This window comes from Ranitomeya imitator, chromosome 4, assembly GCF_032444005.1.
Source record: "Ranitomeya imitator isolate aRanImi1 chromosome 4, aRanImi1.pri, whole genome shotgun sequence".
In the NCBI taxonomy this organism is placed as follows: domain Eukaryota; kingdom Metazoa; phylum Chordata; class Amphibia; order Anura; family Dendrobatidae; genus Ranitomeya; species Ranitomeya imitator.
The window spans coordinates 145686576-145701251 of record NC_091285.1 but is presented as its reverse complement, the minus strand read 5'-3'; the positions used below and the strand labels follow the sequence as shown (position 1 = coordinate 145701251).

The 14676-nt window shown below is 38.5% G+C and overlaps 1 protein-coding gene across 6 annotated transcripts in view; it reads left to right on the top strand.

Annotated features, from left to right (window-relative positions):
* LOC138675614 (protein starmaker-like) overlaps window positions 1-14676 on the top strand; it is a 106350-nt gene that overhangs the window by 77163 nt on the left and 14511 nt on the right. For 4 of the 6 annotated variants that reach the window (XM_069764000.1, XM_069764001.1, XM_069763996.1 and 1 more), the window contains 4 exons: window positions 1437-3044; window positions 3128-3208; window positions 11094-11123; window positions 11700-11729. In XM_069764000.1, the coding sequence (XP_069620101.1) occupies window positions 1437-3044; window positions 3128-3208; window positions 11094-11123; window positions 11700-11729 (1749 nt within the window). The remainder of the gene's footprint in view (window positions 1-1436; window positions 3045-3127; window positions 3209-11093; window positions 11124-11699; window positions 11730-14676) is intronic. The other 2 variants (XM_069763997.1, XM_069763999.1) reach the window with 1 other exon arrangement.

Genomic DNA, 14676 nt, shown 5'->3' with positions numbered 1-14676 from the left:
GGCCAATTGTTTTTATTTCATTTCACGGTGTGATCATTTCTGTACATGTACTTCCCGTATCCCCATACACTATATTTTATTAATAAAGTTTTTGTATTTTTCTATAATCAACAAATGACCCCGGTATCATCTTTTGTGTAGTATATATATCTAGTCTTGATGATGGGTTGAAATAGTCCAGATAATCTAAAGCACATGATTGTGATGTCAATTTCAAAATGTGTGGTTGTTATTTAAAAAGGTATTATCTGATTTTCTAAGGCCGTAGAAGACCGTATAATATGGATCAGTAAAATACGGCTGATAGGAGCTGGGGCATAGAGAATCATTGTACCGTATGCAATCCGTATTTTCTGCACCTCTCTTACGTCCGTAAAACACGCTAGTGTGAGGCCGGCCTTACTGTCTCCTCCATCAGATAAATCAGAAATCTTAAGGAGGAGATAGAGAAGCCACAGCAAGGAAAGAGTCAGTACTGACACAGCTGCTACAGAATCAGAGGAAAATGTAGGTGATATTATTTTACTTGGTGGAAACATAATTTAGAGGGAGTAGTCCAAATAGTGGACAACCACCTTAAGTGGTGTGTATGTATTAAAGAGGACCTGTCAGTATGATTTTGCATGTTACAGCAAAGGCATGGCCATGATGGTGCTATAAAACAGTTTAAATATATACCTTTGATAAAGAAATCCACATAGTAGTTGTTCTTTAATCACCATTAAAATATTTGGTGTAATAAGCTGTCGGTGCAATGGAGCAGGACTGTGACTATGGCTTTCGGCTCTTGCCCTGATCCTTTACCTGTCTCTGGTGTCTATATTAAAGGTCACTAATTTGTAAATGATCTGTCTACTGTTTGAAAGTTTGAGCTGGTGCCATTCAAGTGTTTATGGCACTTACTGTGTATGGCACTTGGCAGATGTAATGGGGAACCAGCCAAAGAACATACCCACAGTGCCTCCACAATGTATGGAAATCTTATTACACCAATACTTCATAAGCTGATTAAAGAACAATCACCATGAAGATTTCTTCACTAAAGGTATCTATTTAATCTGCATAACTGCAGAATTATGAACTTGCTTTTAATTTAATATGCAAAATTGTGTGGAGATATTATTCCTAAACACTCTTCATTAAGAATGGTGTGCAAAAAGCAAGTTTAGATGAATAGAAGCCTATGAGCTAAGTGTATACAGTCAATGTGAGCTTACAGATTTCCTTTAATGTTCATTAATAAAAAAAATAGCAGAACTGTACATAACTTTTAAGTTATAAATAATAATATTACAATCTAAAAAAAGAATATCCATGGCAAAAAAAAGTATGAGGAAAAATACCACATTCTTATAAAGCACATATAAAATTAGAAAGCACATATAAAAGAAAATTACTTATTCCATATTAATAAAGTTTTTATTATTCTATTCAAGTGTACAGAAGAATATTATGAAGACACAGATATTGAAGAAGAGGAAGAAGAGTCTGAAGAAGTGATTGATACAGAAGTAGAACTGAGTGATGAAGAAGAATCATCACCTGAACTTACAGAACATTCATATGAAGAAGATGAACAAGAACATGAAACTGAAGAGTGGGAAGAAGGGGAAGACGACAAAGTAGATCAGGAAAGTGATGAAAGTGAAACAGAAGGTGAAAGTGAAGGATCTTCATATGATGTATTAGCTCACCCTTCAGAAGAAGCCCAACAAACATCTGATGAATATATTGAAAGTGTTTCAGAAGAGAGTGATGTTGATATTAGTGAGCCATCGTATATTTATGAATCCGACACTATTCCTCAACAGCAAATCACTGAAGACACTTCTAGTGAAGAGGAACAAACAGAAGATCAGCATGTTATTGAAGTGACTGATGAGGAAGAATCATCACCTGAACCTACAGAAGATTCATATGAAGAAGATGAACAAGAACATGAAACAGAAGAGCGGGAAGAAGGTAAAGAAGACAAAGGAGATCAGGAAAGTGATGAAAGTGACACAGAAGGTGAAAGTGAAGGATCTTCATACGATGTACTAGCTCATCCTTCAGAAGAAGCTCAACAAACCTCTGATGAATATAGTGAAAGTATTTCAGAAGAAAGTTTTGTTGATGTTAGTGACCCTTCATCTTATGATTCCGAAACTACACCTCAAAAGCAAATCACTGAAGGCACTTCTAGTGAAGAGGAACAAACAGAAGATCACCAAGTTAGTGAAGTGACTGATCAGGAAGAATCGTCACCTGAACTTACAGAAGATAAACAAGAACATGAAGCGAAAGAGTGGGAAGAAGGGGAAGAAGACAAAGCAGATCAGGAAAGAGATGAAGGTGAGACAGATGCTGATGTTAGTGAGCCAACGTCTACTTATGAATCCGACGCTACACAACAAGAGCAAATCACTGAAGACACTTCTAGTAAAGAGGAACAAACAAAAGATCACCTAGTTAGTGACGTGACTGATGAGGAAGAATCATCACCTGAACCTACTGAAGATAAACAAGAACATGAAACTAAAGAGTGGGAAGAAGGCGAAGAAGACAAAGCAGATCAGGAAAAAGATGAAGGTGAGACAGATGTTGATGTTAGTGAGCCAACGTCTGCTTATAAATCCGACACTACACAACAAGAGCAAATCACTGAAGAAGGTAAAGAAGATCAAAGATATCAGGAAGGTGATGAAGGTGAGATAGAAGGTGAGAGTGAAGGATCTGCAGCCGATGTATTAGTTCCCTTTTCAGAAGAAGAAGCACATCTACAGCCATCAAATGAACATAGTGAAAGTGCTTCTGAACAGAGTCTTGTTGAAGTTAGTGAACCATCATCTACCCATGATACCAGTACTAGACCCCCAGAGCTAATCACTGATGGCAGATATGAAGAAGATCAGCAAGATATTGGAGTTACTGATGAAGCAGAGTCATCTCTTGAACCTACAGAATCTTCATTCACACATGATGAACAAGAACATGAAGATAAAGAAAGGCAGGTGATGTCAATTGAACATCGAGCAGATTTTCCCCACTCATACAAAATCAAGGTAACAATTTTAATTTATTTTTTAAGTTGTTAACCAAAGTCTGATTTATTTATGAATAACCTATATTACTACTTTACCATCAGCAGTATGAAGAAGAAGATGTACAGGAAAACTCACAGTACACAGATAGTTATGACAGTGCTCATTATGAATGTCCTTCAGATGTAAGTATTTTTTTCTTGTTTTTTTTTTTTGCTTATTTAAAAGCTTTTAAGGCATTTGATTTTTAATTGAACTGTATACATAATTAACGAAAATATATACTGTAGCTTTACCACCCAGTTGATAGTTCTGGCAAATTCTATATCTGTAGGTGTCCATATTTAGACATTTGGATCTTCCTCCCTTCAGGCATGCTCTTGATTTAATTGTAATTTCCCAATTCTGAAACCAAGGTGAGAAAGAGTACTCACTGCTGAGATTACATCATTCAGATGAGGTGAATCCTCTAAACCTTAGGCTGTAGTGGGCACACGGACCCTGGGCACTTAAACAGCAGGTAAGAAGGCACATGGGCAGTGAGAACTTGGCACACCCAGGAATATCAGGAGCAGCATGATGGATGAAGTGGAAACCAGAAGGGATGAATGCAAGCATAAACACAAAAAGCACAAATGGTTTTGTACATGAAACATAGGTGTAGAATCTTAATACTAAGTGTATGTGTTATAGGGCCTTGAATAATGTAATTATATATTGATTGCTGACACTATGTACTTCCACTAGCACTTTGCCCTATTTAGAGTTTATATGTTAAGGGGGTTCTTTGGAAAGGGTGCCGATGTATTTTAATTATGTTTTAATTTTTGTTTATGCACCAAATAAAGTTTGTATTTTTCTTATTACTGTGTGGTGTAGTGTGCGGGCTCTACGGTAGTGCTTTTTTCTTTATTCCTTTCCATCTCCATTAAATCCTGCTCCTGCGACTTCTATTTCTGTCACAAGGTGCCACTGTTTTTACTATGCGGGCAGCACTGATGAAAGAATTGTCAGAACCAGAAGCTTTTGATGGCATGCTCTGTCCAGTCACTAAGTTGGAATGGATGGGACCTGTAAAGCTGTCCAATCTTGCAATTTGGGTGTGTGTGCTTTCCTGCGGAAGTGATTAGCTTCCTGCGCCAGCCAATTGGAGGACACCAGACCATACTTAGGCTTCTAAGTTGCTTCTGCAAGCTGCCAAATATACAGTGGGGAAAATAAATGTTTTATACCCTGCCAATATTGCAAGTTTTCCCACCTACAAAGAATAGAGAGGACATTATTAATTTTTATCATAGGTACACTTCAACTATGAGAAACAGAATCTTAAAAAATATCCAGAAAAGCACATAGCATAGTATTTACATAATTAATTTGCATTTTATTGTATGAAATAAGAAATTGATATAATAGAAAAACAGAACTTCAAATTTGGAACAGAAACATTTGTTTGCAACTACAGAGGTCAGACATTTCTTTTAGTTCTCTAACAAGCTTATAAACACTGTAGCAGGGATTTTGGCCTTCTCCTCCATACAGATCTTCACCAGATCTTCCAGGTTTTGGGCTGTCACTAGGCAACATCGAGTTTCAGCTCCTTCCAAAGATTTTCTATTGTGTTAAGGTGTGGAGACTGGCTAGGCTATTCCAGGACCTTGAAATGTATCTTACGGAGCCACTCCTTAGTTGCCTTGGCTGTGTGTTTCAGGTTATTGTCATGCTGGTCAAAATATCGTGATACATGACCCCATCTATCCTCCCTACAATAACATGCAGTCATGCTATCCCCTTTGCAGAAAAGCACCCCCAAAGTAAGATGTTTCCTCCACTACGCTTCATGGTTGGGACATTTTTTTTGGTGTTGTACTCATCCTTCTTCTTCCTCCAAACATGGTGAGTGAAGTTGATGCCAACAAGTTCTATTTAAGTCTCATCTGACCACATGAGCTTCTCCCATGCCTCCTGTGGATTATCTAGATGGCCATTGGCAAATTTCAACATGTGCTAACATGAGCAGGAGGACCTTGAATGCCCTACAGGATTTTAATTCATGATGGCGTAGTGTGTTACTAAAGGAAATATATGAGATTGTCATGACAGCTCTCTTAAGGTCATTGACCAGATCCTGCCATGTAGTTCTGGGCTGATTTCTGACCTTTCTTACAACAATCCTTATCACACCAGGCGAGATCTTGTATGAAGCTCCAGGTAAAGGAAGTCTGATATCCATCTTGTGTTTCTTCCATTTTCTAATAATTGCTGCAACAATTGTTGCCTTCTCAGCAAGCTGCTTGCCTATTGTGCTGTAGATTATCCCAGGCTTTTGCGGGCTACAATTTCAATACTGATGTCCTTTGACAACTCTTTGGTCTTGGCCATGGTGTAGAAGTTGGAATGTAATTGATTGTTTGGACAGGTGTCCTTAATACAGGTAACAAGTTCATACAGGTCAAATTAATACAGGTTATAAGTGCAGAGTAGGAGGGTTTCCTAAAGAAAAACTAACAGGTCTGTGAGAGCCAGTATTCTTGCTGATTAATAGGTGATCAAATACCTATTTAATGTAATAAAATGCAATTTAATTATTTAAAAATCATACAAAGTGATTTTCTGTTTTTTAATTTTAGATTCTGTGTGTCACAGTTGAAGTGTACCTATGATAAAAAAAATAACAGACCTCTCCATTCTTTGTAGGTGGGAAAACTTGCAAAAGGGTTATTGTATCAAAAAATTATTTTCCCCACTATAGTTTAGTGTTCTCCTTGGCAAGGTTGGCATCTTTTGCTCCTGTTTTGTTGAGTGTATTCCTGTTTTGAACTCAGTTTCTGACTTTTTTAATGCATCCTGATTTTCTCCTTGACGTGTCCTCTTGGCTTGGCGTCCAAGCCCACGCTTGGATGGCAGCCCCTCTATGGTAGAATTCCATTGGGTCCTACTGTAAAACCACATCCCTGTACAGGGTTAAAGGGCATTGTGATTTCTCTGGAGTCTTGGGCATGCCTTGGTTATGCAAACATAACTCAGTTGATTGGCACCTGGGTGACATTGTGCACTGGAGCCCTAAGTGTCAGCAGAAATGTATGTCCTTTTTTGTGAAAGTGCCTATAGCCATACCCAATGGTTTACCTCATGCATTTAGAAATTTTACTGAGGCGTTTTCTTTGTCCTAATCTTAAAAACTACCCCCGCAGAAATATTATGATTGTCCCATAGACCTGGTACCTAACTCCCGTCTCCCCAAAGGTAAAATATACAATTGTGTTAAAAAGTGTTTGCCTCTTCTTGACTTCTTATTCTTTTAATTGTTTGCCACAAAAGTGATAAAAGTTTCAGATCACCAAACACACTTCTTTTTTTTTACCATGTTCAATGAATGCTAAAGCTGACCTGTCATTATATTTCTCCAGGTCATTACGAGTTCATAGACACCAAACATATCTAGTTTCTTTTTTATTTAAGTGGTGAAAAAAATCCAAACTTTGCTAAAAAAAATGGTGCCATTTTCCGAGAATCGTAGCATCTCCGCTTTTCATGATTTGGGGCTGGGTGAGGGCACCAAGCTGATACTTTTATTGATACCATTTTGGGGCATATACAATCTTTTGATTGCCCGTTATTGCATTTTATTGCAATGTAGCGGCCACCAAAAAAAAACGCAATTCTGGATTTTTGAATTCTTTTTCTCACTGCGCAGTTTACCAATTAGGTTAAATTTGGTTTATATTAGCACCAGATGTAACAAACAGCTATTAAGAGTAGATCTCTAGGTGGTGACTTGTGTGTAGCCATACATAGAAGAGCAGATAGGAATGGGGGAGATAGGAAACCCTGGAGTCTGGCATACTGCCTTGGTGTGATTTCAGTGAAAAGGCTTTGGCTGTCATTATATCAGTAATATGGGACTCTGGGTGTCACTATTTTGAGTGAGGATTGAGCTGGATGTGGATAACGACTGTCTCTCAGAGCTGAAAGTGGCTCTCAATAAAAATAATCCCATATATTAATTTGATACTTAGCTTAATGATGACATTGCATGATCCTGATGCATCCCCCCCACATAAAACTCTTTAGGGTTTATCAAGAGATTCTTTTGAAGAGATGGAGCTATGCTGCAATGAGCATTTGAGGCCTCAATAGCAGTGGGACATTAAGGGCACTCTAATGTCGGTGTATAGTAGAATAACGACAGGGGAATTACATTAATTCCCCCGACATATCTAGAAATAGCATAGATTTGTGCTAAAACCCATATGTGCTCCAGCAAAGACAGTGCTATTAGTTATGTTGCATTACCGAAAGTGATGTAAGCAGCCGCCAGTTACAGAAGACAGACAGTAACACCCCTGCATGACGTCACTGAAAATGAAATGACTACTGGAGGTAAACAGTAACGCCCCTGTATGACATTACTCAGGATTGATGTTGGTACATAGTATGCGCAAATGTATATATTACGCATAGTCTGTGCATAATATATGCAAATAGACTTGATAATATTGCAAACAGGTCTTTGTAAGGGCCATATAGTCACTTTCAGCATTGAGAACATGAAAAAATGGGCAACATTGAGGATCATAGACATAGTAGTCAACCAAAGACACATATTGCAGCTGTTTATTTCCATTTTATATCGGAAAATGTCCAGCAATACCGTCAGCTCAGAACTGACAACAGCCAATTGGACCCAACTACACTGATCTACTGTTTGGAGAAATCTGTCCAGAAGTGACGTTCATGGAATAATTGTAGCCAAAAAGCCATACCTTCAACATCGAAACAAGGCCAAATGACTCAACTATGCATGGAAACATCAGAACTGAGTACAGAAAGAATGGAAGCAGGTTCTCTGAATTGATGAATCAAAATTGGAAATATGTTTCTGTAACAGAAGGATGTTTTCTGAAGGACTGAAGCGTGGTACAATAATGAGTGCCTGTAGGCACCAGTGAAGAATGGTTGACTTTCCTAATAAGACTGGGGCTGCATTTTAATAGATAGAGTTCTGGATTTCGTGAAGATTATTGGTGTTCTCATTACTGAGAAACACAGGCAGATACTTGGCTATCATTTATTACAATCAGGGAGGCATCTGATTGGTTCCAAATGTCTGATTGGCTCCAAATGTATTCTGCAGCAGAACTACAATCCCAAACATTCAGCAAATTCAGTAAAAACTATCTTCAGCATTAAGAAGATCAAGGAGTCTTGGCAGTGATGGTATGCTCCCCACAGATCTCTGACCTCAAAATCAGCATGTCTATCTCATATTACATGGAGAGGTAAAAAGATTTGAGCACATCCATGGAAGATCTGTAGCTAGTTCCCCAAGGTATTTGGAACCATTGTGTGCAAGTGTACCTAGAAGAGTTGCATCAAATATTGATTTGAATTAGATTTTTACTTTCCTCATTCACTTTGCATATTGTTTATTGATAAAAATAAACTATTAACATTTATATTTTTTTACAGGAAAGATATATATCTTGGTACCGTGCGTGTTAGTCAGTGAACAGAAAAATATTTAGAATTGATACTCTCAATTCTAAATATTTTTATATTTTTTGAAGCATTCTTAGTACCGTATATGTATATACATGTATATATATATATATATAAATATATATATATATATATATACAGTACAGACCAAAAGTTTGGACACACCTTCTCATTTAAAGATTTTTCTGTATTTTCATGACTATGAAAGTTGTACATTCACACTGGAGGCATCAAAACTATGAATTAACACATGTGGAATTATATGGTTAACAAAAACGTGTGAAACAACTGAAATTATGTATTATATTTTAGGTTCTTCAAAGTAGCCACCTTTTGCTTTGATGACTACTTTGCACACTCTTGTGGTGTACCTAATTATTTGTAATAAATGTCCAACTGGGGGTCTGTATGTGGGAGAGACAGGGCAAAAACTGAGGACAAGGATGAATTCTCACCGCCATACAATAAGAGAAAAAAGAATGGATCTACCTGTGGCAATACATTTTTGTCTCCCCAATCATAATGTTATGGACATGAAATTACTTGTTTTAAAAGGTAACTTCAAATCTCAAAGAGACAGAAGAATATGGGAATATAAACTGTTGATGACCTTTGACAGTCATAGTGCAGGAATGAATGTGTGCATGGATTTATGTCCTTTACATTAACTAAGGAATTAAGGAATTTGCCCTTTAGACCATGTGGAGTCATCACAAGAGAACCAGACCCCAATCAGAGGCCAATAAAACATTCCCTATCTAAGAATTGGTCCAATATTTATGGACATAACTGTTTATCAGCCATGGCAATTCTGCTTCATGTCACCTGTCTTATCCATATTTTTTCCCTGTGATGTTTTGTGCATAAATATGTGATTCTCCAGAATGTATTTTAGTCTATGCCTAATGAAGAGGCCTGAGTAGTTTCGAAAGCTTGCAATTTGTTACCATCTTTTCAGTTAGCCATTAAAAGGTATTAACCACTGAGGACTCTCAATTGTAAATATTTTTCTTGCACAGTCTGGGCATTCTCTTGATGAGCTTAGAGAGGTAGTCACCAGGAATGGTCTTCCAAAAATTTTGAAGGAGTTCCCAGAGATGCTTAGCACTTGTTGGCCCTTTTGCCTTCACTCTGCAGTCCAGCTCACCCCAAACCATCTCGATTGGGTTCAGGTCTGGTGACTGTGGAGGCCAGGTCATCTGGCGTAGCACCCCATCACTCTCCTTCTTGGTCAAAGAGCCCTTACACAGCCTGGAGGTGTGTTTGGGGTCATTGTCCTGTTGAAAAATAAATGATGGTCCAACTAAACACAAACCAGATGGAATAACATGCCACTGCAAGATGCTGTGGTAGCTATGCTGGTTCAGTATGCCTTCAATTTTGAATAAATCCCCAACAGTGTCACCAGCAAAGCACCCGCACACCATCACACCTCCTCCTCCATGCTTCACGGTGGGAAACAGGCATGTAGAGTCCATCCATTCACCTTTTCTGTGTCACAAAAAGACATGGTGGTTGGAACCAAAGATCTCAAATTTGGACTCATCAGACCAAAGCACAGATTTTTACTAGTCTAATGTCCATTCCTTGTGTTCTTTAGCCCAAACAAGTCTCTTCTACTTGTTGTCTGTCCTTTGCAGTGGTTTCCTAGCAGCTATTTTGCCATGAAGGCCTGCTGCACAAAGTCTCCTCTTAACAGTTGTTGTAGAGATGTGTCTGTTGCTAGAACTCTGTTTGGCATTGACATGGTCTCTAATCTGAGCTGCTGTTAACCTGCGATTTCTGAGGCTGGTGACTCGGATAAACTTATCCTCAGAAGCAGAGGTGACTCTTGGTCTTCCTTTCATGGGGCGGTCCTCATGTGAGCCAGTTTCTTTGTAGCACTTGATGATTTTTGCCACTGCACTTGGGGACACTTTCAAAGTTTTCCCAAATTTTAGGACTGACTGACCTTCATTTCTTAAAGTAATGATGGCCACTTGTTTTTCTTTTCTTAGCTGCTTTTTTCTTGCCATAATACAAATTCTAACAGTCTATTCAGTAGGACTATCAACTGTGTATCCACCAGACTTCTGCACAACACAACTGATGGTCCCAACCCCATTTATGAGGCAAGAAATCCCAATTATTAAACCTGACAGGGCACACCTGTGAAGTGAAAACCATTCCCGGTGACTACCTCTTGAAGCTCATCAAGAGAATGCCAAGAGTGTGCAAAGCAGTCATCAAAGCAAAAGGTGGCTACTTGAAGAACCTAGAATATAAGACATAATTTCAGTTGTTTCACACGTCTTTGTTTTTTGTTAAGTACTGTATATAATTCCACGTGTGTTAATTCATAGTTTTGATGCCTTCAGTGTGAATGTACAATTTTCATAGTCATGAAAATACAGAAAAATCTTTAAATGAGAAGGTTTGTCCAAACTTTTGTTCAGTACTGTATATCTATCTATCTATCTATCTATCTATCTATCTATCTATCTATCTATCTATCTATCTTATATGTGCACATGGGGATACAAACTCTTTAAACAGTGCATTACTAAATACATTAAAATTGTTATCCTGCAGGATGATAAAGATGATGGCTATTCTGAGCAGGTGTGTGCTTTCAAATTACTTTAATAATAAACTAGTTGTGAAAATTAAAAATAGCTATATATAAGATAAGTCATGATTTTATCTGTCCTGCTTGAGGTATCTATACGGCATTCTTTGTATTGCAAAAATGAATTTTCAATTGAACTGACAAGTCAATAAAACAGTACAATTATGGCAATACAAAACTTACATAGATTTTTGTTAACTAAGTAGTAAAAAAAAAATCTGAAGTTTATAAAAAAAAAAATTTGTGTTGCCAATTCTCGAGGAGACTTTTGGTGTTTTTATTTTATAGAATTTAGTTAATTAGTGAGTTAATTTTCACCTAATTTTCATCCTGAAAGCTTATTAGATTATTTTGTGGAAACATAGTAAGGAATACTTATCAATATTGTTTAATTCTGAAAATTAATCAAAGTAGTTTATGATGTTTGATAAATCTGGATTATTTTTAGACTGTCGAGTAATTTTATGCTGCCTATTAGTTGGCTTACCTTGTGTGTGGCTCGATTTTTGTGCCTCGCTTTAGTGAAGTAAGTTACACAAGTTACACTTTATTCTCTTTTTTTATGTTAGGACCATTTTAAGGAAAAACCTATCGAGGAGGTCAGTATATATAAAAAATAGATATAAGACAATAAGTTTCCAAATCTGTTGCTATTGAAGAAAAGGGAACTTGTAAATCAATTCTGTTCATACCCAGAGTAGCAAATATCAGTGACTGACAGCGTTTGAAAAGGTTGTCCAAGGCTAACATTCTGCTGACCAATCAAAACAATAGGTCATCAATAAGAGATTGATGAATGTCCGACACCCCCACCAATCAGCTGATATCTGCTCCGGCATTAGTCGGATGTAAATGGACACAGCAGTTCTATGCATTTAATGGCTGCCGCCAAGTAATGCAATTTATCTCCCGTTCACGTGATATACTCATTTATTATGATCAGTGCTGGTAACCTGGAGATATGAGGTTAATCTGCAGGTTAACATCATTATGATGCTGCCCGGTGCCTGCACGCCGCAGGGAGAAAATGATCCTTATTGTCCCCACCAGCATTCGGTGTTCAGTCATAGGGGCGGTGCCTACACTGGCTGTACATTGCAGCTGGCTGTCAGTCAGGGGCCGGGGGCTTGGTTACAGTGGCCTCTTGGTATTCTCAGAGCAGTGACTAAATTGGTGCCGCCCCTACCCCTTACAGCCTAATATTTAACTGTGTCTGCCTTTATCTGAATTAGTGTTCTACTTGTTGATCTTTAGTTTTATTTTTCTCGTTTTAGGTTGACTTTTCAGAAGCAATTATTAGTTTTCCATAGGGTTATAGTTTAAAGTGGAGATATTTACATATACGGACTCGCACACTGGGCTGGACTGATTTTTGTTGATTTTTAATGTTACCTTCTCATTTACTTGGTTAAACTATAGCAGTATGTGTCCACGGGGCATAATGGCTGCGCTTTGGATGCAGCAGATACCCCGCTCCACTCAAAGCACCGCCCCCTTTGTACGCGCTGTGAATCACCACATCCTATCCATAGACTGGGTTATTTATCTTGCCGTCTCCACAAGATAAATAGACATGCTGCAGTCTAGAAAGACGCACCGCATGTCCGGATACACAGGGCTGCCAGATGTGGCCATGCGCACATGGTGGAGAAGGGATTTCATAAAATTCCCTCCACTATGCTGTAACATCTGGATGCTGCGGATTGCGTTCAGCTGCAGCATCCAATTTGCAGCACATCCTGATGTAATCTGCCACGTGGAAGCATACCCTTACAGTGACTTGATATTTTTAGGAACAGCTTGACGCTCAATGGTGTTATAATTTAACCTCTTCATGATGGGAGCTTTTTTGGTTTTGTATTTTCGTTTTTCGCTCCCCTCTTTCCCAGAGCCATAACTTTTTTACTTTTCCATCAAAATGGCTATGTGAAGGCTTATTTTTTGTGGAATGAGTTGTACTTTTGAATGATACTATTGGTTTTACCATGCCATGCACTAGAAAACAGGAAAAAAAATCCAAGTGCGGTGAAATTGCAAAAAAAAGTGCAAACCCACATTGTTCTTTTGTTTGGGTTTTTTGGTAGTTTCACTAATTGCTAAAATTGACCTGCCATTCTGATTCTCCAGGTCATTGTGAGGTCATAGACACCAAACTTGCCTAGGTTCTTTTTTTATCTAAGTGGTGAAAAAAATTCCATACTTTGTTAAAAAAGAAAAGCGCCATTTTCCAATACCTGTAGCGTCTCCATTTTTCAGGATCTCGGGTTGGGTAAGGGCTTATTTTTTCCGGGCCAAGCTAACTTTTTTAATTATACTATTTTCGTGCAGATACTATTTTTTGATCGCCCGTTATTGCGTTTTAATGCAATGTCGTGGTGACCAAAAAAAGTAATTCTGGCGTTTTGACTTATTTTCTCGCTAGAACATTTAGCGATCAGGTTATTCCTTTTCTTTTATAGATTGGGCAATGCTGAATGTGGCGATGCCAAATATGTTATGTTTGATTTTATTTTTATTGTTTTATTTTGAATGGGGCAAAAGGGGGGGGGGTGATTTAAACTTTTATATTTTTTTATTTTTTTATATTTTGAAACACATTTCTTTTTTACTTTTGGCATCATTCAAATGTCTCCATAGGAGACTAGAAGCTGTCATTGCCCAATCGGCTCTGCTACAAAGAGGCGATGGTCACATCGCCTCTATGTAGTAGAATTGCTCACTTGCTATGAGCTCATGGGTGGTGCTCACAGCAATCCGGCACTCACAACCATAGAGGTTTCCAAGAGACCTCGGGTTGTCATTCCGACACATCGGTGACCCGTGATCACATGACGCAGGTCACCTGTGTGCGTATTTCTGGTGCAATTGCTGGAAGCGGGATTTAAATGCTCATGTCAGAGTTTGACAGCAGCATTTATCTAGTTAATAGCTGTGGGAGGATCGCGATTCCACCCGCGGCTATTGCGGGCATATGTCAGCTGTTCAAAAACAGCTGACATGTCCTCGGAAAGATGAGGGCTCCCTGCCGGAGCCCACATCAAAGGGAGGGATACCAACATCGATGTACTATTACTCGTGATGTTGGTAAAGGGTTAATGGAGCATCCCATGAAAAATCTCCATTTTTCCACATATGAAATAGGGGAATATGATGATATAATAGAGCTTCTCAGAAGTCTGTGAGCACTATGTTGTCTCTGTACATTGTAACAAAGCTGTTGGCGCTCGTGCACATGAGTTCTTAAAGGGGTTGTCCACTACTAGGACAACTCTTTCTTAAACTAAATGTTCAGACCAAAAAAAATAAATAATCCTATACTTAACTTCCAGGCCTGCGCCATTCCATTAGTGTCAGCACTCACGGTCCCAGGGATGTGAAGCGGGGACAGTGATTCCAGCGCATATTGTCCATCACGTGTCATTCCACCACATCACATCCCCAGGACCGCGAGTGCCGACACCACAGAAATGACCCCAGCAAAGGAGGTGAGTGTAGGTTTACTTATTATATCAGGGCCGATCATTTGGTTAAAGAAGGTGTTGTCCT